At 41.3% G+C, this 27,023-nt stretch overlaps 1 protein-coding gene across 6 annotated transcripts in view; it reads right to left on the bottom strand.

Moving 5' to 3' along the window:
• Nucleotides 1-5,389: 5,389 nt before the first annotated feature.
• RNF34 (ring finger protein 34) overlaps nucleotides 5,390-27,023 on the bottom strand; it is a 34,119-nt gene continuing 12,485 nt past the window's right edge. For 2 of the 6 annotated variants that reach the window (XM_037878335.2, XM_043529232.1), the window contains exons 3-8: nucleotides 25,610-26,217; nucleotides 14,063-14,272; nucleotides 9,835-10,224; nucleotides 9,466-9,531; nucleotides 9,037-9,238; nucleotides 5,390-7,722 (exon numbers count right to left, since the gene is read on the bottom strand). In XM_037878335.2, coding sequence (XP_037734263.1) covers nucleotides 7,535-7,722; nucleotides 9,037-9,238; nucleotides 9,466-9,531; nucleotides 9,835-10,224; nucleotides 14,063-14,272; nucleotides 25,610-25,639 — 1,086 coding nt within the window. In that variant the 5' untranslated portion in view covers nucleotides 25,640-26,217 and the 3' untranslated portion in view covers nucleotides 5,390-7,534. Of the gene's footprint in view, nucleotides 7,723-9,036; nucleotides 9,239-9,465; nucleotides 9,532-9,834; nucleotides 10,225-14,062; nucleotides 14,273-18,488; nucleotides 18,586-20,679; nucleotides 21,058-21,330; nucleotides 21,476-25,609; nucleotides 26,218-27,023 lie in introns of those variants that run through there. The other 4 variants (XM_037878337.2, XM_037878336.2, XM_037878339.2 and 1 more) reach the window with 4 other exon arrangements.

The following is a 27,023-nucleotide window of genomic DNA, read 5'->3' as shown; positions in this document are numbered from 1 at the left end:
ATGAAATTCTTTGACAAGTGCAAGGTAAGGAATGTTGGAAGGATGAGGACACAACTAACTGTATATTGCAGGGCACTCAATTTATTATGAGAAGACCTGGATGTACTCCTATGGCCAGTTCAGTGAAACCATGTGCACTGGCAGTCAGAAATGAAAATGGTAGGATGGATAAGAAGACCTGGAAAATGTCAGAATAGACTGAAGCATCTTCACTGTTGGACTTGTGAGATGTGGTTCATCTAAGCTTGTATTTTCATCCCAGCATGACTCATCTCTCCTGTTATGTTTGCAGTGCTGGTAGTTAGAAAAAACATCTTTACTTATAAAGTGAATACATCTTGATGTGGAACCCCCTACTGCCATTCTTAATTGCTTTTATTTGAAATGATTTTATTCTGAAGAATGACTAATTCTGCTACTTCAAAATTCAGCTTTAATGGAATATCTGTCCTGTGCTATGAACATTTTGAGAACCAACAGTGCGCCTGACCATTGCAGAATGTACAAAACATAATCTCTGCTCTAAGAACCTTCAGGTAAGTAAACAGTACAACTCGGCGTAATGCAGCAAGTGACTAAACAACGGAGGTAGCCAAGCAGCATGGATTTTATAACTGCTACATTAGTTGCTGGATTAATGTTGAGCTTTATAGAAGTGTTTTGTTTTTAAACAACTGGTAGATGCCCTGCATAAAAAACTGACATCAGGCAAGCTCACTCAGTTTCACCATCTGTAGAGTGGGCGTAATAGTATTTCTTTTGTAAGATGCTGTAAGATCTACTGATAAGAACTATGAGATCTAGGTATTTATATGTAGGGGATAATCAATGTGAAAAAGAAGTTACTGTGCTCCTGTCCATTTCCTTTTTACATTTTTCCTGTCTAGTGCCTATGTAGTAGCTAAAATAGAGGCAAACGACTGACTTAATCCTGACAGGTGGCCGAAGAAGCAATCCCCTTGGGGGAAGAGGGGAGTTGGAGAATGGGGCACCAATTGGGGCCTGCCTCTCTAGAAGACTTTGGACTTGCCTGAGAGTTATGGGGAAATGGTACTAGCATGTTCTTGCTTAAGTTTCATTTTCTATACTTAATTTATAGGAGAGGTAGAGCTAAATTTTTCATTTACGTGCTGCTACTTGTCCCCATTGTGGGAACTCGGAGCTTCTGGAGGGCAGATACTTTGTCTTAAAATAAAGCTTTGCAATCAGTTTGCTAATTCACATCTTTCCAGCTGTCAGGCAGACTATACTGAATGATTCTAAAAGAGGCTTATCAGCCTCCAGTTCCATGGCGATTAAGCCTGCAATCGGAGTTGATAAAGGATTTTGCTGTTCAACTGCAACTACTGTAACCCAGACTGTCATCCTTTAACGTTCTCTTTAAACTACTGCTCTGAGTTTCACTATAAGGCATGTTTTCTAATCATTTCATCATTCTTGTGGCTCTTCTCTGAAACATCTTCAATTTTCCAAATTCTTCTTGAATAGTGGACACCAGACCTGGACACAGTACTCCAACAGCAGTTGCCCCAGTGCCAACTAGAGATAAAATAACCTTTCAGCTCTTGAGATTCCTCTGTTTATGTGCCATGGGGTGGCATTAGTCTGGTGGCCAGTGTCATACTGGAATCTCATTTTCAGCTGATTATCCACCACAACCCCCAAATCTTTTTCAGAGACATTACTTCCCAGGCTAGAGTCCCCCAGCCTGTAAGTATAGCATTCATTCTTTGGAGATGTATATTTAGATTTAGCCATATTAAAACATGTAAGTGTACCCATCTTACTAAGTAATTGAGATTGCTATGTCTGTGATCTGTACTCTTCATTATTTACAACTTCTGTGTTGTTTGCAAATTTTCAGGGATTTTTTTTATAGGTGATCCACATTTTTTATCAAATAACATAGGGCCAAAAACTGATCCCTTTGGAACCTCACTAGAACCAGGGCTGTTCAGTGATGATTCCCCATTGACAGTTACACTGAGACCTGCCAGTTTTAATATGTGCCATGTTAATGTTAATCAAAATGTCTCATGGTACTAAGTCAAATGCCTTAGAGAAGTCTAAATATATTACATCAATTACCTTTACAGTTAACCTTTGGTTCCTCTAAAAGAGACAGATCCTGTCTATTTTCCATAAACCCATGTTAAATGTAATATAAAAATGCCAATCAATTATTAAGCCCTGTGTCAGCTGCTCCATGGTCTTCCCTGGGATTGATGTTAAACTGACAGGACTATAATTACCTGGGTCATCCTGTTTTCCCTCTTTAAGTAATGGGAACAATCTTAGTTTTGTTCCAGACTTCTGGAACTTCCCCACTGGTTGAAGACTTATTGAAAAAGTCAATATTAGTGGTTCAGCAGTCTTCTCCATCAGCTCTTTTAAAACTCTTGAATGCAAGTTATCTGGACCAACTGATTTTAAAGTGTCTGACTTTAGCAGTTGCTGTTTAACATCCTCCTAAGAAACTCTTTCCACTCCATTAGTATCATATCACGTACTTGTTCTTTTTCCTAAATACAAAAATATTTACTGAATACTTCTAACACTTCCTTCTAGTAATGGACCAGTACCATTGTTAGGATTTTTTATTCTTAATAGACTTAAATTCCTTAAGGATGTTGGCCCTAAGTTTCTTGCTGTAGCCCATTGGTTTCCTTATCAATTTTCTACAATAAGAACATAAGAATGGCCATACTGGGTCAGACCAAAGGTCCATCCAGCCCAGTATCCTGTCTACCGACAGTGGCCAATGCCAGGTGCCCCAGAGGGAGTGAACCTAACAGGTAATGATCAAGTGATCTCTCTCCCACCATCCATCTCCACCCTCTGACAAACAGAGGCTAGGGCCACCATTCCTTACCCATCCTGGCTAATAGCCATTAATGGACTTAACCTCCATGAATTTATCCAGTTCTCTTTTAAACCCTGTTATAGTCCTAGCCTTCACAACCTCCTCAGGCAGGGAGTTCCACAAGTTGACTGTGCACTGAGTGAACTTCCTTTTGTTTTAAATCTGCTCCCCATTAATTTCATTTGGTGGCCCCTAGTTCTTATATTATTCACTTTCTCCACACCGCTCATGATTTTATATCTCTATCGTATCCCACCTTAGACCCTTCTTTTCAAAGCTGAAAAGTCCTAGCCAAACCCCTAATAGTTTTAATTGCCCTTTTCTGAACCTTTTCTAATGCCAGTATATCTCTTTTTTGAGATGAGGGGACCACATCTGTACGCAGTACTCAAGATGTGGGCGTACCATGGATTTATATAAGGGCAATAAGATATTCTCAGTCTTATTCTCTATCCCTTTTCAATGATTCCTAACATCCTGTTTGCTTTTTTGACTGCCACTGCGTGGACATATTCAGAGAACTATCCACAATGACTCCAAGATCTTTCTCCTGATTAGTTGTAGCTAAATTAGCCCCCATCATATAATATGTATAGTTGGGGTTATTTTTTCCAATGTGCATTACTTTACATTTATCCACATTCAATTTCATTTGCCATTTTGTTGCCCAATCACTTAGTTTTGTGAGATCTTTTTGAAGTTCTTCACAGTCTGCTTTGGTCTTAACTATCTTGAGCAGTTTAGTATTGTCTGCAAACTTCGCCACCTCCCTGTTTACCCCTTTCTCCAGATCATTTACGAATAAATTGAATAGGATTGGTCCTAGGACTGACCCTTGGGGAACACCACTAGTTACCCCTCTCCATTCTGAAAATTTACCATTTATTCCTACCCTTTGTTCCCTGTCTTTTAACCAGTTCCCAATCCATGAAAGGATATTCCCTGTTATCCCATGACAATTTACGTAAGAGCCTTTGGTGAGGGACCTTGTCAAAGGCTTTCTGGAAGTCTTAAGTACACTATGTCCACGGGAGCCCCCTTTTCCACGTTTGTTGACCCCCTCAAAGAACTCTAATAGATTAGTAAGACATGATCTCCCCATGTTGACTTTTGCGTAACAATTTATGTTCTTCTATGTGTCTGACAATTTTATTCTTTACTATTGTTTCAACTAATTTGCCTGGTACTGATGTTAGACTTACCACTCTTAATTGCCAGGATCACCTCTAGAACCCTTTTTAAATATTGGCATTACATTAGCTATCTTCCAATCATTTGGGTACAGTAGCTGCTTTAAAGGACAGTTAATAGTTCCACAATTTCACATTTGAATTCTTTCAGAACTCTTGGGTGAATGCCATCTGGTCCTGGGGACTTGTTACTGTTAAGTTTCTCAATGTGTCCTCTAGTGACACTTCAATCTGTGACAATTCCTCAGCCATGAAGACTGAAGCAAAGAATTCATTTAGTTTCTCTGCAATGACTGTTGTCTAAGTGCTCCTTTTGTATCTTGATTGTCCAGGGGCCCCACTGGTTGTTTAGCAGGCTTCCTGCTTCTGAAGTATTAAACATTTTGTTGTTACCTTTTGAGTTTTTGGCTTTTCTTAATACATTTTTACATTGGCAGTGTTTACACTCCTTTCTATTTACCTCACTAGGATTTGACTTCTACTTTTTAAAAGATCATCGCTTCTTTTACATGGTTAAGCCAGAATGGTGGGTTTTTTTTAGTTTTTACTGTGTTTAATTTGGAGTATATATTTAAGTTGAGCCTCTATTATGGTGTCTTTGAAAAGCGTCCATGCAGCTTGCAGGGATTTCACTCTAGTCTCTGTACCTTTTAATTTCTGTTTAACTAAACCTCATTTTTGTATAGTTCCCCTTTCTGAAATTAAATGCCACAGTGTTGGGCTATTGAGGTGTTTCTCCCCCCCAGGAACGTTAACTGTTATATTATGGTCACTATTTCCAAGTGGTCCTGTTATAGTTACCTCTTGGACCACATCCTGTGCTCCACTCAAGACTAGATCAAGGAGTTGCCTTTCCCCTTGTTCCTGTACCAGTGCTCCAAGAAGCAAGATTTTCCTAGCTGTCTGATTTATATTATGGTCAACTTCCCCTTTTTCATTTGTTATACATTTTAAGTAGCTGCCGTCACTCTATACTTGTTGTAAACACCAGCAGGATATGCTTCAGGCAAGGCCACTGTTTCAACTGAAGTGATTTTTGAAGGGGGCTGGCTACATCAGGATAGCATTGAAGCTTATTAATGTAAGTAAGCAGACTCCTTAAGTCATTCACAAGGTGGTACTCAATCTTGTTACATTACTGAAGAGTCCAGTTCAAGGTGAGCTGTGGTGTGAGTATTGTGCACACCTGGCTAAATCTAAGGGGTGCATGAGATTCCTTTATACAGCTGCTCAAAAGCATGCAGTCTGGCCCTTCTAACCTCCACTGGAGACTTAATCAAATGACACTTGGGGATAGTGAATAATTTAAAAAAAAAAAAAAAAGACTAAGACTGACCCCAGACCAGTTACAAACCTTTATTAAACTCTCAGCCATTGTTCAGAATGGAAGTAATGTATATGCTACATTCTCCTACATTAACTTACCAACTGAACAAGAACAAGTCAGTACCTTTTTAGAAAGTTTTTTTAAAAAAAAAAGGCCAGAGTTTTGTTCTCTTCTGAAAAATAAGCAGTCATGTCAGTTAAATTGTACTAAACAGCAGCAGTTGTTTATACTTCCTGTTACTTCTAAAAGTATTGACAAATTTGCTAGTTTAGCCAATATCCAGCTTGTGCATAAAGTCTGAGTAGTTTTCTTCAAGAATGATTATCAGGATGTTGTGCAGTAAAGATTTCAGGATTGTTTTTTGGCTGGTTATTTTAAATAATTAAGTAGAATATTCTAAGTTAGGCACATAAGAGTTGAAAATGGAAGACAATCTACCACTTCTATTATGGAGCCCTGGGTTACAATGATTGAATTGCAGCACTTGTCTATCAATTTAAATAGAAACCTAGCTATTTTTAAAAACAGCTAATACAGAGTAGCAGTGCTAGAGCTAACCCCACTGCACCTACTCCCTCACTTCAGCAGCTTGTGCCTTTGTCAAAAATGCTACAGAAATCCCTCCTATTGAGTCCTGGCTATAGATCATTCTAGTCCTGAGTAGGCATGGGAGGCAGTGTACCTCCAATGATCTACAGTACAGAAAGCCAGAAGTATTTTTAATGTACTAATGGCTGCAGTTGCCAAAACACCTACCTTCTCAAACTAGATGAACACTGGGAATTGAATAGTGGGTTGTAGAGAAAGTTGAAAGACACCCACATATTAAAAAACCAAAACTATACAATATGGCAACACTGCATTTGCCCAGTAAGACTTGTGGGTGAAAATTCAACTCAGCTTAAAGTTGTCACTGGATAATAAAGGCATTTCAATAACTGCCATTAGCTCTCCCCCTTAAAAAAAAATAGTAGTTATACTATTAAGTATCTAGCCTACAAAGGTAGTGGGCAATACTAGCTTCCTACTACACTGTCATTTACCTCAGAATCTATTCCCACTGCAGGACCCTTTAAAGGGTAATTCTTGTATTCTAAAGGAACAATTATTGCCACTGATGGGTTTGATACTATCTAGGAGCTGGACTGAATAACCTATTTCACAGGGGCCAAACAGGTAATTGGCAATTTTGTTCACTACCCTAGTCTTGATTCAAACACCTGTGAGCAAGAAGCATATTAAAAAAGCTACAATTCCTCTTAAATTCCCCCCCACCCCGGAAAAGCTAATGGTTAAGGTCTGTAATACTATAACTCCCAAAAGTTAGCATCTACTAGTTTCACTATAATTGATCTGTATTCACATTAAGTTCCTAGTATGTAGAATTCAGTCTTTGCAGAATTAATAGAATAGGTTTGAATGAATTTGGGACCACTGAAGTTAACCCCTGTTCCCTTTGACTACATTTTATTCTTAAACTGAACATTGAGTAATTAGCATTTGGATGCAATTAAACAGAGCTCTGTAGGAATACACAGTTCACTTTGACAAAGAATGTTCAAGGACAGTGGACAGTATACATGTAATCAGACAGACATTCTGAATGAAGTAATAAGCATGAAAATAGATTAGCTTTACCTGCACAGAAACACTTATGCAATGGCAGTGCTTTCTACAATCTTGTTTTATTGACTGTTTTAACACCATTGTAGCAATCGTGTCAGAACAGTTACATTCTATTTAACGCATATTAAATATTACTCAAGTTTATTTGATAGGAGCAACGCATATGCACCAAATGAACCAGACTAGAGTCATCCAACAATATGGTCATGGTAAAGCAGTTTTCTGTTGACTATACTGGAACCTTCAGCAAACTAATGATTACGGTGTTCTTCAGAAGAGAGCAATAAGTGATGCTAGATCTGCTGTAAACACTTCATGGCTTTATAAGGTAACTCAGGCAGTTCCTGCAGTACATATCACCAAATTGCAATTTTAATTACATCACAGGAAAGTGTTTCAAATGCTTCTATAGCCTGCTGTTCAAAATGTTTGATTCATAGTGAAACTAATGTTCGTCATAACAAGCTTCATCAGTCCTGCCCCCAGAAATACAGGAACTCCGGGTGGCTATAAAATGTATTTTTGGTCTTAAGATTTAAATACATGCACTGCTCGTACAACATACTGTCTACAGATCGGACACTCACTCATTCTTTTGCCACACTTTGTGCAGGTGACCATGTGACCACATTCCAGAAGAACACAGTCAATTACTGCATCCATGCAGATCCTACACAGATTATCATCGTTCTCATGCAGTTGTATCTTCTCTCCCTCTGCAAAGCAACAGACAGGGTTAAGATTTAGAGAAATTCAGGCCATGGCAAAAGCAGCTAAATTCTATCCCAGACATGTAGGAAACTAAGCTAACTCATTTCAACATCATGGCATTTCCATCTGAATTTACAGTAAAGCTACTGGTAAAATAAAGATTTAGTTTACAACCATTATAAACTGAGTAAGATTAAGCCAAGTGATGCAGAGTATGGTTTTGTCCTATATTTAGGATCAAATAACCTGTGATGTCACATGGTCCAGTGAAGAGTGTACTGGACTAGGATTCAAATACAGGTATCAATCCAGCTCTGTCACACCCACTGTCATAGCAGGGTCAAAGTCATCCCACCACTAGGCCTTAGTTTTATACCATTTGTTAAACAGGGAGAACAATACTTACTCCCTCTTCGTGAAGGACTTTGATCACTACAGATATGTATGCAATATTATTAACAGGGCTAAATACAACCTTACAAAAATTGCTATTGGGGCATAAGACTTACGAAGCATTTAGTAAAGATGTAGAATTAAATGAAAGGGCAGTCATGGTGTATGATGAAAAGTAGATATGGGTATTAATCTTTCACATTTTGTAAGATGTTAGAGAAACAGGAAAAAAAAATCTTGAAGTTCACATTTCAACTGTCCCAAAATGATACTGTAACTGTTTGAGTGGCAGAATTGTGACAATTTAACTCAGTTGTGCTTAGTTTATAAACATAGTGCAACCATATTTTCCTAAAGCTAGCATTTTAACAAAACACCAGAAACTTGATAAGAAAGCCATCATTTGTCCCAGCAATGGCTTCACAGCTATGCCACAGAGAGAGAGACTGGTCCCCTGGCAGAGGGATTTTTGCCAGTGTAGCTTTTATCACTAAAAACTAGGAGTTCTCTTCTGAAATAGTGGGATTTTTTTGGCATAGAAAAAACTAACACTTTGTGAAACCACAGTGAAAGGTATGGGGGTGCAAACTATTTCATTTTCTCTAATGGGTTGGTTTTCAATAGTGCAATTGTTACCAATTTAACTACTCTGAGGAAAGCTGAAGTGAAAATGATCAAGTTTATTTAGCTTCAGCAAAAATCATCAAAACAGTACAATCTTGGGAACCAATAACACATACTGATCAACAGTGTAACTCACATGCCAGATCTAGCACAGCTTCAGCTCTTCTGGACACAGCTAGTACAGTTAAAATAGCTTTCCAGTTGTTGCAGTTGACAAAAGCACTCAACACCTATTGTCAAAGCCAGTCACTAGAGAACAAGAGTTAGTTTTAAGGAGGAAAAAAAAAAAAACGAACACCTACGTGTCCTGTGATTTTCCTCACTCTCTCTGTAGAGCCTGCTCACTTTCTCCACAAGTTCCCATTTTTCGCAGCATCCTGAATAGTTGACAAAATTACGAGCAAGTATTTCCTTCAGCTGTCGAACACTCAACCTTTCAATATCTTCTAGACTTGAAATATCAGACAGTGATGCTCTTGCTCGCTTTCTGGACACGCTAGGGGTCTGAAACACACCAATTATTTCTTATTCTTTTTAATTTTAGCTAATCCCTGCTATAGTTTAAAGAATTTACATTTTTTTTAAACAATATTTTCAAATATCTATGTTAACATGCATCACCACAGCCTAGTTCACTCAAACTAAATTAACAGCGTTAAGGCTCTGCATGGTTTTCTATCTCAGATGCCAAATAGGTCTAGTTTACTCTTTAGGTGGTTCATATTTCTCACCTGCTCTTCTGCATTTTCTTCTTCTTCCTCTTCTTCATTATTTGCTGAAGGCATTCCACCTTGTCCCTGCATATACAATGAATCAGATCAGGATAAACAGCCCCCTCTGGTACAGTAAGGAAAATGCTTTAAAACAGGTAACAGATGACACTCAAATTGGAAAGCTTATGCTAACATTAGCCGTTACAGTTTAAAGTGATCACAGTCTTGTCCCAATTACCCATGTTCTTCCATTTTCAAGTGCAGGATGTAAAAAAAGTATTTCCTGAAGACACTACACCCGCCCATTGGTATATTTAAAAAAAAAAAAAAGGTAGCAGACAGCACTTTTATAAGTTCATTGTAAGACCACAACTACTGGTACTGTACCTGTACAGGTGTTCCATTTTCTGTGCTTCCTCTTCTATTTGTAAGTTCTCCTTGAGAGGATGACACTGATACAGACAGAGAAAATGGATGTGTAAAAAAACTAGAAGTCTGTGACCTTGAAGAATGCAAGCTACTAGTGTCTGTATCCTCAGAACCTAATCCATGATGGCAGAGTACAAGATCCACCAAGTCTTCTTTCTCTCGACAAGTATCTGTTGGTATGTTTCTAAGGATCAGATACTGACGCAGATCCTTGACTTTCAATCGCATTAACTGAGGCCGCTGAAATGCTGTCCCTTGTAACAAGTGACAAGTAGAACATCTTCTGAGATTTTCTTGTAAGACTGAACAAACTGAGCAAAAATCCTTCTTGCAGTCACAACACACGTGCTAAACAGGAAGACGAAAAAGCCATTAAACTGTATGCCAGATATTCACAGGAGTAGAAAATAAATCTGTATTTGCTATTTCCTTCTTCCCCCCACCCCCAATCACCCACTGCTATTCTTATGCTTTCAACTGACAATCTTAGTATGTTTTCTGACAGGTTTCAGAGTAGCAGCTGTGTTAGTCTGTATTCACAAAAAGAAAAGGAGTACTTGTGGCACCTTAGAGACTAACCAGTTTATTTGAGCATGAGCTTTCGTGAGCTACAGCTCACTTCATCGGATGCATTCAATGGAAAATACAGTGAGGAGATTTATATACGCACAGTTTTTTCATGTTCTAAGGTGCCACAAATACTCCTTTTCTTTTTATGTTTTCTGAGTGGTCTGTGAAACTGGCCTGTCAAACAGTTTTGCAGGTCCTCTCCAGAGCATTTGTAGGGCTAGTACATTCATCAAGACAGTTAATCAATTTTAACAAGACAACACTAACTTAAATACACACTTTCAGTCAAGTCAAAAGGACACCCACTTGAAATCTAGTCAATTTCAAAGTGAGGTGCAAGTAATTTCAAGTTCTATACCTGCCACCAAGTCTGTTTCTATTTTCTGGGGAATGTTTTAGTTTCTTTTCTCTTTCTCACACACACACAAAATATGACTACAGGAGAAAGTATGATTATACACAAGGTGCGTGCAAATGCACAATGTAAAAATGATGAAAAAAGCTGATCTTTCAGGTTTAGTGATGTTAGTCATTAATTCTTACAGTAATAAGAGCAATTTCAGACAAGTTTGATATAAAGTGAGTGGCCTTTTAAAATGCTTTCCCAGCAGAAGAAAGATATACGAAAGAACTATCGTCCTCCCCAAGTACTAACTGTGCAAAGCCATGCAGACCTTCCATCCCCTCTACTTTATCGATTTCAGCTGATGTATCTGAAGTTAGAGGAATCAGAAAGCTGTTGGGGGTGCCTTTTTACTTCCAGAATATAGATCCAAGGTATACACCAACAGCTGCATATACTAGAAAGTGGCAGGGTCACAAAGCAAACAATTTGGAGAATAGCAGCTCTGTGATTGGAAACCTCTTTGTCCTTCATGATACTGCAACTGCAAATTCTGATTGAGAGACTGCATACAAGGCATCCTCTTTCTGTGATGACATGACAGTGTACACAATTCCCACAGGCCTCATCTTGACTAGAAGAGATGTTTCTGAAAATGTTAGCCAACATATTTTAAACATTTTTCCTTGACTAGACAATGGAGACTACAGGGGCAATGTCACAGAAGACAATGTATAATGACTGCAGTGTAACAGTCATCTAGCACCATTAGAAACATTATTGAAGCCTTGATGTATTGTTCCGCTTCCATTCCCAGAAAACTACATTAAGATACTTAAAATTACTGAGACTCAGTTCTGATGATTCAAGACACTAACCAGTTTCTAAGCTGGAATCATGAAGATAGCACTTTCTACACTGTGCTATTAGGAAATTAAGTCATGGGAGACAATTATGCCTTCCTCTGAAGCAGTGGCTAGAAGTATAAGTTGCACTTCCTAAATAAAGTCTCCATAGAGCTCCTCTATGAAGATATTGACGAGGAACCAGATGTTTTGGGAAGACAATTCAATGGCTAAATAAAATGTAAGCTTTAATCTTGACCTCAAAAACAAAACAAAAACCACTCTTAAAGCAGTTATACATCAGAAGAATATCACTATGGGTATTTCACACACCCCCCCCCGGGAAGGGGGGGGGGGGGAAAGAGAACTCCACAAGACTCCACAGCAACAAGTCTCATATCCCAAGTCTACAGACTCAGGCTCATGCTACAGCACTAAAGATAGTTGTGTAGACGTTTTGGCTCAGGCTGAAGTGTGGGCTCCGAAGCCTCCCATCCCATCCCTGGGCACCAGAGCCCAAGCAGCTACATGGCTATTAGTAGCATCATAACACAAGCCTAAGTCTGTAGACCTGGGCTCTGAGACTTACAGCTGTGGATTTGTTTGTTTTTGCCATGTAGATATACCCTGTATTTTTTTCCAGCTTGCAAAAGCCTCTCAAGCAAGAATGTGATAAGAATATTTAAGGGAAGAGATGAACTGTAAAGGACAAGGTAATTTTCTAATTAGACTCTTATGTCCCCTACGCTAAGTAGAGCCAAACATTGTAAACACTATAATTGAGCTACAAAGCACTACCTACATGTCCATTTCACTCAAAGCCATTTAGGATAATCTCTGTATACAAAAAACACACACCAAACTTTTACATAAAGCTCTGGTTTAGATTTACTATTTCTAATATGAAAACGGAAAAGTCAATGTTACATACTCAACCCTTCCTGGAGACGTGCTAAGGTCTTAAATTGGCGTCTAAACTCATCTCTCCTACCACAAGAAACTAGACACCACAGGGAATAATATCTCCAAAGGAAAAATCTGGAGGGAAAAAAAGATAGGAAAAATTCTCTTTCCAGATATTACAGGTCAACCCTACAGGAGAATAAATTGTAAGGGACATCCACAGTAGCAAATAGAAGATGCAGAAGTTAGACTTAAAAAATCAGAAGTTCACTTTTCCTGAATCTTCAGGCTGACAAATTTGAATTGCAATTTTTCCAACAAGAAAGGGGGAGGGGTGGGGAGTAGACTGAGGGCAAGGATGGTCTAAGGGCAACTCTGATGGTCACTTCAGACACAAGTAAAATGGTTCTGCATTTAAGAAACAACTTGGAGGGCAGGGATCATGGTAGCTCTAGCAATTAGCCTCAGATTCCTGATTCTCCAGTCAGAACAGGCCTCACCTGAATCCCATTAAAGTTAATGGGAGGGCTCCCAGTGATTTCAGAGGACCCTGAATCAGGCTTAAGTTCTAGACAGTGTTTAGTTTAGAGAACCTGAGGTAAATAGAGGTTCTAATTTAAGAGATCTAGTTGCATACAGGCAGGGGGAATTGGTATATCCAAGAGTCACATGAGTCCCTTAATACGACTACCTCAACTACCATGATTAGCCTAGATATTTCTCTCCTCACATTCTTTGGAATTTTAATAAATTAGCCCTAGGAAAGCTTAGATTGAGACATTATGGACCCTTAGCTGCTGCTCAGGCACATTGCCACAGAAGGAATGCAAAGCACAGTAGATTACTAAAATGGGGAAATCTCTGCCAAGAGATTGATCTGTTGTAAGAATCTCTGAATATTAGATTTTCTGTAAATCAGAAACAGCTGGGCTTCCGTTTATTCTAAGTCAGCTGCAGAGAACTGGGTCACTGAGTGGTCCAGATAATGCTGGCCTGCCAAATTGACTCTAAATTTACAGAATACATAGAACAGTCAGTCATCTATACGTTGGGTTTTGAAATACATCCATAGTTTAAACAAAATTCCAATCAATTTTATTTGGTAAATTTTTCATTAACTCACCTGTTTGACTAAGTGAACTGATAGGCTACTGCAGTGGATTAGGTTTTCAACTTCCTAGCCAACCTTATTCCTCTGACACCGGACTAAGACCACAATTAAGTTCACTTTGTTTCTAAGGAAAATGCTACAATACTAGTTGTCAATTTGAGGCTTTTCTGTTGCTCAGCTTCTCCATCCCTCAGTTGTTCAGCAACTTCGTTGGTTATTATTTTGAACAAGCAATATAGGAAAATTTCTAATCCTGTCTGACATCAACTTCCTCTGTGACCTTGAGCAACTCATTAAAACCCTTCCTCCTGGTGCCTCAGTTTTCCCATCTGTAAAAGGGGAAAATACTTCTCTCCTGACATGTCTACAGATTGGTTGGTGTTAGTAAAGTATTATTTAATAAATTATACTCACCTTTTTCCTAAAAACTGAAAATGAAAGCCCACAGGCTTTGCAGACTATACTGGCTCCTGAAGATGGATATGCTGAGAAGTCTGTATTTGGTGCAAATCTGAATGGGCCAGTACCTCCCCCAAATCCTGGCTGTTGGCCACGGACAGCTCCGGTACCCATGACTTCATTCAGCAACCCACAGCAGGAAGCCCACATGGATGTGGCTCCCGCCTGAAAACAGTAAAGGCAAAAAGTTTTAACTCCATTTCAAGAGTCTTACCTGTGCATAACTTGTTTCATAGATAGATTCATAGATACTAAGGTCAGAAGGGACCATTATGATCATCTAGTCTGACCTCCTGCACAACGCAGGCCATAGAATCTCACCCAGCCACTCCGGCGAAAAACCTCACCTATGTCTGAGCTACTGAAGTCCTCAAATCGTGGTTTAAAGAAGTCAAGGAGCAGAGAATCCTCCAGCAAGTGACCCGTGCCCCATGCTACAGAGGAAGGTGAAAAACCTCCAGGGCCTCTTTCAATCTGCCCTGGAGGAAAATTCCATCCCGACCCCAAATATGGCAACCAGCTAAACCCTGAGCATACAGGCAAGATTCACCAGCCAGATACTACAGAAAATTCTTTCCTGGGTAACTCAGATCCCACCCCATCTAACATCCCATCACAGGCCATTAGGCCTACTTACCATGAATATTTAAAGATCAATTAATTACCAAAATCATGTTATCCCATCATACCATCTCCTCCATAAACTTATCGAGTAATCTTAAAGCCAGAGAGATGCTTCATTCTATTACATCATCATCCACTAGTGTATGAATTCCCAGAGTACAGTAACTTAACACAGTAATAACGCTTAGAATGGTCTCAGTCCTGTGCTTCCCAACTGGGGTCTGGGCAGTTAAAATAAGCAAAGGGCCTCTTTTGAGAGCAGTTGGTGGGGGGCACTGCACAAGCAGGCAAGGTAGAGAACTTGAGACGGTCATGTTTCAGGAGAGTGGATCAGTGAAAGAAGCAGACTAAGAATCAGTCAGCAAAGACACAGAAACCCACAAGGAAGACTAGCAGTTAATGAGCAGAAACACTCAAAGGATGAGAAAAAGACACCAGTAAATCAGGTCATAGCGAACAGCACAGGCTGAGCAAAGAATCTGCTGCTGGAAATGGAAAAAGGTGATTTTGTGGAAGCAGATTACACCCAAACAAGAATACCCGACACATGGGGTTTCTGCATTTGAGAGCAGAGGCACTGGAGCTGCCTGTAGCCTCCAGGTGACAAAACCACATTAGTTTATATTTGGTTCACATCTGAAATATATTTACAGCCAAAAGGGTTAGAATCTTATTTTAAAGGGACAACTGAAATTCTGTTGAAAGGGATAGCCTAGCTTCTCCCAGCAGCAAGTACGTTTTTCCAAGCCCTTTCAATAGGTGCAACATTGTTTTACTTGCATTAGGCTTTTTTATTTAGCCATTATAATAAAATTGCTATTATGAACAGATCTGAATACACACTGACCACGTTTTGATTTTAAAATCAAACTGGAGCACCCAAAAAGCATTCATTTTTGAAATACGCACATTGTTATCCTTGGAAATATTTTATATTGGAGTCTCTTGCATGGGGGAGGGCAATCCACTGTAATACATATTCTACTTAAAATCTACACTCACAGGAGGCAGGTACTTTAAGATTCAGACAGACTGTGCAAATCCAATTACAGTTTTTAGTTAGACTCAAAAATGATTACATAAAGAAAGATGTGTTCCTTGATCAGACCAGCACCAGAGTTCCTTCCTTCTTGAAGGAAATCAGAGTGATAGGACTGAAGGATTTATGCACCTTTAAGGAAAGCATCAAGCAACGAATTTTAAATTGGTATGTTTAAAGCGGTTTTGTCTTTCAAGCCTTTACCACACTGGAAGACACTGAAAAGGGAGAAGATTCTCTTACAGCTAAAGAGAAAGAAAATGGAATACGCGTGTTTGTGATTTCAAGATTAAATGCTAGTGCAGGAGCCTTTATCAGTAAGGTATGCATGGAAGTGCACAGACATTTTATCTGGAGACCGACGGGTTTCTAACTCACAACTCACATTTTAGCCACTAGCTAGACTCATTTTAAAGTGAATTTATAAATTTATTCTAAAATGAACTGAAAACAACCTGATATTTGTGGTAATTTAATGTAGAATTAAATATATAGAACCCAGGAATTTTGTACCCTTCAATATGATAGGAAATATTCCTCTAATTTTGAGATTCCAGTTTATAAGAGTCAATGGGAATCTATAAGAAACCCTGTCACAAATTAAAGATATTTTATCTAAATCTTTCCAAGAGAAAGTTTCAGGTAAACTTGAAATTCAATGAGAAATGCCCCTCATAGTGATTCTGTACATCTCCAGCCCACACAAACCTTGTGCCTTCACTTTTTCTGTAGGAAGTTTTCAACATCTCTGGTTAAATGTGTCACTAAGGTGCTAAACATTGTCAGGGTTAGGACCTTGTGTTCCTTTACAGCTGTACTGCACCTAGCACATTATAGGCACTCCCAGAACCAAATATTCATAGACAAATCTAATGAGCCCAATCTTGCAAGCACACCATGTGCAGAATTTACACTAGACATAATAGGAGAACTGTATATGGAGTGCTCCCAGGACACTACCATAATTTAAAGCTTCCCCCACACTCTTCTGAAAAGGAGTTAAAGATTTTCACCCTACTACAGAAATACCTGAGAATACTGGATTTTTCAACCCATCTTAAAATTCTTAGTCACAGTGTTTCCTTTAGCAACGAGATCCATGAATCTAAGAACTCCATCTTTTTGCCCCTAAGCAGCTATCACATGTGTCTATTAAAACCTTATGTTCATCCCTGTGTGGATTAAGTCCATCACTGTCAGTATATTTTCAAGAAGCTTAGTTGAAGTGAAAAGGCTCAATTTAGAGGGGATTTATTGCCAAAGTGTTGGGCAGTAATGATTTAACTACCATATAAAAATCCCTTTAACGTACATTATGGACAAATGTTCCCATTGAGGTATGTAATCAGACATTCATGCTTGTTTACACATGTTAAGCCAGTCTTCAAAGATTTACCAATATATAGTCAGCACTTTAGAAACTGACAGTTAAGGAACTTAAGTTCTTATTAACCCAAACCTCAATTTTCCTCATTTAATACCAAAAAGAATGTAGAGTAACCAATATTCATTTTCCTGTGCAAATTTCAAGTGCTCTCTGACCATCCTAGTTTTACTAGACAAGAATGAAGTCGTGCTGAGAATTTTATTTATTTTTTAAAAGCAACCCACAAGACATACACTTTTTAATCTATGAGGACTAAAAACACATGTTACAAGCACTTTTAATTATTTCTGTAATAGACATGTGAGACTCTGACAAAGATAACATTAAAAAAATTGAAACCATAAAACCACAACTGCCAGTCCAGCATTCATGAGTAATAGTTTATAGCTCGTAAGACAGTTAAGTACATTAAAGTAACTGCAATTCCACTAAAGGGCACTTGCATGGTTCAGTGGGGATAGTACTGAAGTAAGGATTAGCCAACTACCAGTATCAGAACCTGGGCATCCAGGAATATTGTAGGATATAAAGGATTAATTTTAAAAGAATCTTTGTAGATCTTGTAAAGTGCAGATTTATTAGCAGTCATCAGAAGCCCTTGAAAGAAGGTGGCTTAACTGGAAAAATGGACCTGAAAGGTAACTGATAAGATTGAAGGAAGAAGATGCCCCAATTATCAGAGATCGTTAATAATAAGAAAGAATTGTTTCTGCATGTTGAACCAGTAGTGACTCCAAATGAGCTAAAAACCAGGTTTTGGCCAAAGTTAGCAATTGGCAATGACATCACTTGTTTGTTAAAGGATAAACTCTTGAGCTGATCACTGCTAATACTTGCCACACCAAGTTAGAACCAACCAACATTGGTCTAAGCATCCCTAGGTTTAGCTCTTTTGTAAGTACTTTGATCAAAGGATTATAAATGTTTTGTTACTATTTGAATGTAGTATATTGCTCATTATTTAGCGTTTTAGGCACGTTTAGAGCAATTGTATAAATACCATTCAGCCTGAGGATCTAATGAAGGAATTTATAATTAATGTCTAGTAGTATCTTATAATTCCAAGATGTATGAAAGCCATGGTTCAAAACACTTATGTCAACATAATTAAAAAGGACACTGTTAAGTAGTTACAGCCAAATAATTAGGGGGATGGAAGGAAGAGTGTTGGATTTTTTTTTTTTAAATATATGAAATTAATGGAGGAGGAGGAGGAGAGGGAGGGAGGGAGGGAGGAATAAAACATCCTCCTGTAGAGAATTTGAACACTACAGTTTGTGTTAGCAAATAGCAACATGATAGTGAAACTGTTCATTTAGTTCCGGTTGTACCTTCAGTGAAGCTGGCCCAGAGTAGGTTCTCCCCTCCTCCAAACCCAGCAGATAAGGCCAGAAGGGTCGTTCTGATCATCCATTCTAGTCTGACCTCCTGCATAACACAGGCCACAGGATTTATTTCAATTATTTCCTGTTTGAACTAGACATAGCAGCTCCTAAACTTTACTGATTCTTAGAGAAATGAATGGATGGAACAATCAAGCTCAAATACTAACATAGAACAAGAACAACAATTTGGGAACCCCTGAACTTAAAGCATCTCTTAGAAAAAACCTTCAGTCTTGATTTTAAGATTTCCAGTGATGGGGAACCCACCACAGGCCTTGGTAAGTTTTAATGTCCAAGTGGAGTTACATGCAAGGCCTAACCAAATAAGAGTAAAAACAAACAAACATCCATCAAATTTAATTTGACCAGTATTTAAAACTGGGGTTAAAAAAAGCAGATAGAATTTTCTCGACTGCTTACCTTTAATAAGGAACTACCTGCATGTTTCTGTAAATATGGTATAAAATTGATCAAAGTTTTGGTTTTTTAATCAATATTTAAGAATGAATTATGCATAAAAGATAAGGAAGAACAGAGAGGGCAGTTGGTTGGTTGATCATCTTTTTTGCTGGATAGCAACAGCCCTAGGAAAAAGAAAAGGAGGACTTGTGGCACCTTAGAGACTAACCAATTTATTTGAGCATAAGCTTTCGATGAAGTGAGCTGTAGCTCACGAAAGCTTATGCTCAAATAAATTGGTTAGTCTCTAAGGTGCCACAAGTCCTCCTTTTCTTTTTGCGAATACAGACTAACACAGCTGCTACTCCGAAGCCCAAGGAAAGATAAGGATGGCAAGGATGAAGAGTCGCAACAATCAGGCTACCAGCTAGTTAAACATCTGTTTTTCTGTGTTTATCTATCCAATAAGCTGTAGCAGCTCTCTGCACACCATTATCAATACTGGGTATATATTTAGGAAAAATATATTTTGTTTCTCGTATGTACCAATCATGGATTACTTTAAAATAAGAACTGATAAAAAAAGAAGAAGTGTTGATTAGATTTTATGTTGTATGCTTGTTTGGCCACTTTTAATTGAAAATCCAAAATACATATTGCATGAGGTCTTTCTACAACCCGTCTAATCAACAGCTGATTCTTTGTACAGAATCAATGCTGTGAAAAGGTAACTAAACCACACACACTGTAGAGAATGCCTGAAAGTTTTGGCCACCCTGTTTAAGAATGAGACCATGCCAAAAGTAAGAAAGATGTATACAAAAATAACTTATTAACTTTGTTAGATAGCATCTCCTTATCCTCCTTTCAACAAGAGCCCTTAACTATCTCCTCCACGCCCAATACTTTTTTTTACAGGACTTGTGATCCCCTTATTTTTTTTATTAATTATTATTATGTATATAGGAGGCCTAAAGACAGTTTTCAGCTTGTTTTTACTATAAGTTCCATCCTAATTAGAAGTTTATAAAATATGACATCATAAGAGTCAAGAAGTGACAGTGAAGCAGTGTGAGGAGAAGGGATTATTAGTTCTGGTTTAAAACTTTTGTTTTTGTTATCAATATAACTTCAATAGCTAACTTTGCGAACAACAGAAGCCTTTGCTAAGGATTCAGCACCTTTGTGCACTCAAGGCATTAAAATTTCACAAAACAGATTCTCAGAACTTCCAGAAATATTTAGTCTGGTTATCCCTAGGTGGAGGATCGCTGGGATTTCGAAATATATATATGTTATATACACACACACTTTATTTGGGGGGAGGGAAAGTTTGAAAGACTGTTTCAAGGCTTCTTTATCTATTAGACACATACCAAAAAGGACAAGCCTAACTTTTTTCATTCCCCCCGCCGAATCCTCTACAGTTCAAATTTAATGAACTGCAGATTCTATACCGTGCCCTAATGCACACCACCACCTCTACCTCACACAAATACATGTGAATGCTCTGACCCATAAAGACGTTCTACTAAATCTTGGAGCGTATGCCAGATCATGACACCAGGATCTGGTGCAACCCAAGATCTGTGACCATTCACCAAATTCAGGAGGCAAGCAGCTAGTACTAAAGAGCCCTACAGCAAGACAGAGTCTCAAGTTCATCATCAAAAGCAGGTCCATTTACAATCTCTGAGCCCTTCACAGCTAGTGGATGGTGTCTGGCAGAGCCGCTTACCTCTCCTCCAGGCCCTGTACAGCAGTGAAGAGGTCAGATCAAGCTAGCCCTTCAGGGTATGTCAGTGCTGCACTGCAAACTCGTGTCCGCTCTTATGGGCTGTTTCCAAGCACATGCTTGAGCAGCCACGCTGCGCTGCCAACAATTGCTGGAACTGGGTCTCCCAGCCCTACTAACGCGTCCACACAGCGCGACACCCCCCAACCCCCGCCCTACCCTGGGCGGGCTGCTTCAGCGGCAGCCAAACTGCAAAACGGCCGGGCTCCGGCCCGAGTCACACCACGACCCGGGCCCTGACCGAGCTCCCTGGCAAAATCCCAGCGGCCGGACCCCGAGTGCCCGCACCGCTGAGCCGAGCCGAGCCGGGCCGGGCGGCGCGTGGCCGGAAAAGGGGGCTGGGGCTCAGCCCGAGCCAGGCACCGGAGCCGGGGAGAGGGGGGGCAGAGTCTGGCCTCTGGGCTTGGCTCACGGGCTGCCAAGTCACGGGGGCTCGGGCCCAAGGCGTGGGGGGGGGGGGGAGGGGCAGGACCGCGGGCCGGGCACCGGCACAAAAGCCCGCCACTCCCGGCCAGGGGGACACAACCCTGGCGGCTCCCCACAGCGCTTCCTCAGGCCCGGGGACTAACCCCGCCGGCGACCCCCGCCCCTCACCTTCATGGCCGCTCCCGCCTCTCCTCCTCTACGGGGTGCGGCGAGCCCAGCACCTTAACACCCCACAGGGCCCCGCCCTGCGCGGCCTCCAGAGGGGCCGCCTCACGGAGGGCGGGACATGCCTCCTCCTCCCACCGCCATTGGTCGCCCCTCAGCCAATGAGAGCGAGAATGTCCAGCGGACTCACCAATCCGAGGAGAGGGAGGATCCATTCCACGGGGAGGGGGACGAGTCCATTCAATGGGGGGTTGTGAGAGTGGATGTTAGCCCCAGTCCGTCCCCTCAGGGAGAAGCCGGGCGGGGCGGAGAGGGGCTCGGCCCAGGGCGATCCCTGCTGAGGGGCCAAGCCTCGGGGCACCCCCATCACTGCAGCACCTGACGGGACAGTGCAACGGCGCTGCGCCTGCATGAGTGGGGGAGATCGCCCCCCCGCCCGGCTCCGGACCGGAACCGACCTCCCACCACCCCGGACAGCCCACATGGGCCCGTCTCTGGACCAGACCAGATCCGACCTCTCACCGCCCCGGACAGCCCACATGGGCCCGTCTCTGGACCGGACCAGATCCGACCTCTCGCCGCCCCGGACAGCCCACATGGGCCCGTCTCTGGACCGGACCAGATCCGACCTCCCACCGCCCCGGACAGCCCACATGGGCCCGTCTCTGGACCGGACCAGATCCGACCTCCCACCACCCCGGACAGCCCACATGGGCCCGTCTCTGGACCGGACCAGATCCGACCTCTCACCGCCCCGGACAGCCCACATGGGCCCGTCTCTGGACCGGACCAGATCCGACCTCTCACCCCCCCGGACAGCCCACATGGGCCCGTCTCTGGACCGGACCAGATCCGACCTCCCACCGCCCCGGACAGCCCACATGGGCCCGTCTCTGGACCGGACCAGATCCGACCTCCCACCGCCCCGGACAGCCCACATGGGCCCGTCTCTGGACCGGACCAGATCCGACCTCTCGCCGCCCCGGACACCCCACGTGGGCCCGTCTCTGGACTGGACCGGAACCGACCCCCGAGCACGGGCTCGTCTCTGTACCGAACCAGAACTGACCTCCCAGCCCCACAGCCACCCTGCATGGGCCCGTCCGTCTCTGGAACGCACCTGAACCGATCTCCCACCATCCCGGGCACCCCACGTAGGCCCATCGCTATAACGGACCGAAACAGACCTCCAACGCCCCGGACACCCTGCATGGGCCCATCTCTATAATGGACTGCAACAGACTTCCCAGAGCCCTGGGAATGTCTCTAAAACAGATCGGAACTGACCTCTCAACACCCCAGACACCCCCCCTCGGCCCATCTCCATTACAAACCAGAATCAACCTCCCAGTCCCTGACATGGTCTCATCTCTATTATGGACTGAAACCAACCTTCCCTGCCGCCCTAGACATCATGCCTGGCCCCATCTCTACAATAAGCCAGAGCCTACCTCCCAATGCCCTGGATGAAAAGCCTGGCCCCATCTTGATAACAGACCAGAATCAACCATGCCCGCCACCCCAGATGCCATGCCTGGCCCCATCTCTATAACAGACCTCGCAATGCCCCAGACACCACACCTGGACCTGTCTCTATAAAAAAAGACTGGAACCAACCTCCCAACACCCTCGACGCCACACCTGCCCCATCTCTATAACAGATTGGAACCCACTTCCCCCACTCCCAATGGCGTAGACTTCAGGCCTGGATCCATCTCTGTAATGGACCAGAACTGACCTCACCCACTTCCAATGCCCCAGAAGTCATGTCTGGCACTATCTCAGTAATAGACCAGAACCAACCTTATCCCTGCTCCAGATGCCAAGACTGGCTCCATCTCCACAATGGACCTTAACCAGCCTTCTCTTGATCCCAATATCTGGAATATTATGCCTGTCCTCATCTGTATAATGGACATGAACCAACCTGGCCCATTTCTAATCCTGACATACGATTTTTCCCCCCCTAGGATAAACTATACAGAGTTATAAGTCTGTGAGCAGCTTCCTGAGAAGTGAGATCCCTGCTCCATCCTGATGAGAACAACCTCCATGAAAACAGCAGATCACAGCATGCCACGCACCACTTTTAACAAACGACCGATAGAGGCAATGGATCACAGCATATCATGCTCCATCTTGACCTAATCTGCCTTTCATCATCTCTACCTATAGCATTTCTAAAGTGCCCCTTGACACGTAAGCTTGACTCTACTATAGCAAGGAAAATTCTATACAACCCCCTCGTCCCATGTTAATGGAACATATTGGTTAAGAATTTATATGCTCAGAAATCTGGAAATCCACAACAAATGTTTTCACAGCAAATGCACATAAAGCATAAAGTTAACAGCTGATACAGCAATACAGAATATTACATAAACTGAAGGGGACAGAGTATAATTGCTGTGCAACTATAATTTATTCTTCTGACCTTTGAACAACAAATTCTCCACTAACACATTGTTTTATTTGCAGCGAATGCATAAAATAATGCAGTGTTCTCTGAATTTTTGGCTCTGTTGAGCCAATCAATTGTTTTTTATTTTGGAACAGATGTGCAGCAAAATGCAAAGTGATTAAAGAGAGAGTAAAAAAAAATCCCAGATTAAAAAGCAAGAACAGGAAAGTGAAAACAAGAGAATATCAACATCTGGAGTCAGTAAGAGAGGCAGGAGGGCAGGTAAAACCATCCTCAGTATCCCAGCTATGCTGTAACAAAGTGTAACTCAAGATGAAAAAGTCAACGTAGAGGGAATAGAGGGCCATAAGAAAAACAGTTAATAAAAGGCATGCACTCAAATTTTCTCTCATAAATGCAGGAATGCAAACAGCTCTCTGAAGCCAACTTGGATGTAATCAAGCATCCCTAGTTATTTAACTTCTCATAGTACAATCAATCTAGTGTTTAAACACGTTTTGGCAAGTCAAGAATGCTTCCACAAAAGGATGTTGATGAAAGAATGGTGGGAGATTACCTGTTCAGACAAGCTCAGAGGTCTTGTCTGTCACAAAGAGAAAGTGAAAGTACATCAGCAGCAAGGCATCATCTGAGGAGGAACATTTATAATCTTCTGGAGAATTAAGGTGCCCCTTGTGATGAAGTAGGATTTTTTTAATATGTTTATGAATCCTACACATTCCTTGTTACTGTGCTTTGTATGGCTACTTAGTAGGGGGGAAAGGGTTGTGTGTCTTCTTGGGGCAGAACAGGAGACAGTGGAAGCCCCAAGGACTGAACAATCAACACTTAACATCTGGAATTTCCAGCAGGTGGTACGTGAACTGGTGGTTCACCTTGAACTGACACAGGAGACAGAGCCTGAAATGGAGTTCACAGCAGCTTGGCTGGCTGATGGCACTGGCTTGGCTAAATGGCCTATGTTGTAACCTTCATTCCGTATGCTAACCTAAGGACCCGGGATGCTGTGTTCCAGTTGACTAATCTACCTATGTTTTGAAAAGGTTGCTGGGTGTCACTGCATATACTTGCTGAGGTGCTTGAGTCCCTGAAGAGTATACAAATCTGACCAGGAGTCTATCTCAGTTGGACTTGCTGGGCAGAGCTCATGGTGTGAAGCAGGAGTGCTCAAGCCCAGAGGCTCACCTGAGAGACAGTGAGGCTGTATGTCCTACCCTGAAAGCAGAGTGCAGGCAAGGCCTATCAGAATTTCCCCACATGGCTCTGACAAGCACCTCAGTTCTGATTTACAACCACCACTCACCGACAGTTCTAGTCCAGAGATAATGTTAAGGTAGTTTTGTTACCAAAACAGAATTAGAAATCAAAACTCTAAGGGCAAAAGGCCAAGGCATTCACTGTTCCACCAAGCTTTCTGGTCATAATCTTTAAGTAGCAGAAAAGAAGGTTTACTGTTTGGCATCCAGTTTCAACTAACTCCTAGATTCCCTCTGTTAATTAATCTTTCCTGCCTTGTGCTTTGAATACATAAAATCATCTGTTGAATCTGGACACATGGAGCCCAGTCTTTCAGTTTTTAATAGCAATTTTGCCCTGAACCAAAAAGTGAGTTCTCAAGAGTTTTAAAGGAGAGCATGGCACACAAGGTAAGGAAGGAAATTCCAGCCATAAAGGGATAACCAAGAGTGACAGGAAGCGAAATTTTGGCCAAGAATACCCAGGCAAACCCCTACTCTGCTATAAAGTGTTATGGGATCTTTAACGTTTGTACAGAGCAGACAGGACCTTGAACATTCAGATCTCACTCAGGAATTAACCCAAAATCACAATGTGAAACTCCCATCAGAATTACAGTCTCACCTGCTTTGGCATCAAGACCACAGGTCTCATACCATATTGATGCAAAACCAGAAACCGATGAACATTTTCACTCCAAACTGGGCCCAGGCTCACTGGAAAGGTTCATGCTCCTCACCAAGCTTTCAGTGAACATATCCAGGGCTTTTTATATGTTGTAAATAAAACAATCAAGTTTTGCATAATGTCAAATTTTGCTGTTAAGTATCTTGCACAGCTGGTTAACACACTCCAAAAGCAGAATTTTGTTTAAAAAGCCTAATGGGTGTAATGCAGGAATAAATAATGGCATGTGCATTGCTGTTTGATGGTGCTTTTCCATACGCCCTTTATTCTGAGATGTTTAATATATTCTTCTGGTGTGCTGAATTCTTGTCAGTTGTGACTATTTGCTTTTGCTGTGAATTAATTTTTTTGCTCTCTGTTGTCCTCTCCCCATCTGCCTGTCTGAAAGGTTATTTGAAACTGTTTTTATTGACTCCAGTTATTCATGATATCTGTTTAATCTGCGCTGCTCCAGGAACCATAGGGTCACTGCACACAGTAGGTTATAGCATCAGAGTGAGCAAAGAGGCTGTGAGGTCAGCAGCTTCAGAGATCAGCGATAGCGTCTGGAAAGAAAGAAAGAAAGAAAGAACTCTAATTTAATGTTCCTAGTTGTGACTTTTACTTTACTAACCATGACTACCTTTGATGCGTGCACAATAGGACTAATCCTTGAAGATCTATGGTGCAGGAATTTCTGAGAATCAGAAGAGTGGTAACTGTTCCCTGAAAAACAGTCCACGCCCAAGAAAAAGGAATTAGGAGCTCCTTGTTCAATGGCTTTGGAATACCTTTTAATTGTTGTGCAACATTTTAAAAGCCTATTAAAAAGTTTTGCCCCTCTCTACACACACAGACCAAATCAGCATGGACAGTATATGGATGTGGTGTGAAAAATTACTTTTCAGTATAGGACACTTATCTGGGACACATCCAATGCTTATGTACTTTAGCCCTGGGAGCTAGGTATATATATTATTTCAGTGGGTAAACTGAGGCAGATAAATTAACTGACCCACCTACGGCTAAGTAGCAAGCCAGTGACAGAGCCAGGAGTAAAACCCGGCAGTCTTTTCTCCTATTTTTTTCCATCTGACAACTAACAATCTCTTTCTCACTTAAGAAATTGCTTAAGCCCATTTTAATTAATATTGGTGTCATTTTTTGTCCTTCCACCAAACTCAGGCAAAATATAATCAGAGAAAACTGATCCATAAAAGATGAGGTTATTCATTAATATTTCAAATTAATAAATAGTATTATGCTAAAATGCTGAACCTAATTCTGATCTCAGCTGCACCCCTGAAGTACTCTTGATTTACACTGGCCTACCTGAGATCAGAATCTGACCCACAGATTCTTCCTAGCAAAC

The sequence above is a fragment of the Chelonia mydas genome, chromosome 15 (genome assembly GCF_015237465.2).
Source record: "Chelonia mydas isolate rCheMyd1 chromosome 15, rCheMyd1.pri.v2, whole genome shotgun sequence".
Classification (NCBI taxonomy): domain Eukaryota; kingdom Metazoa; phylum Chordata; order Testudines; family Cheloniidae; genus Chelonia; species Chelonia mydas.
Note: the sequence above shows the minus strand (reverse complement) of the source record. Positions and strands in the feature narration are given on the sequence as shown.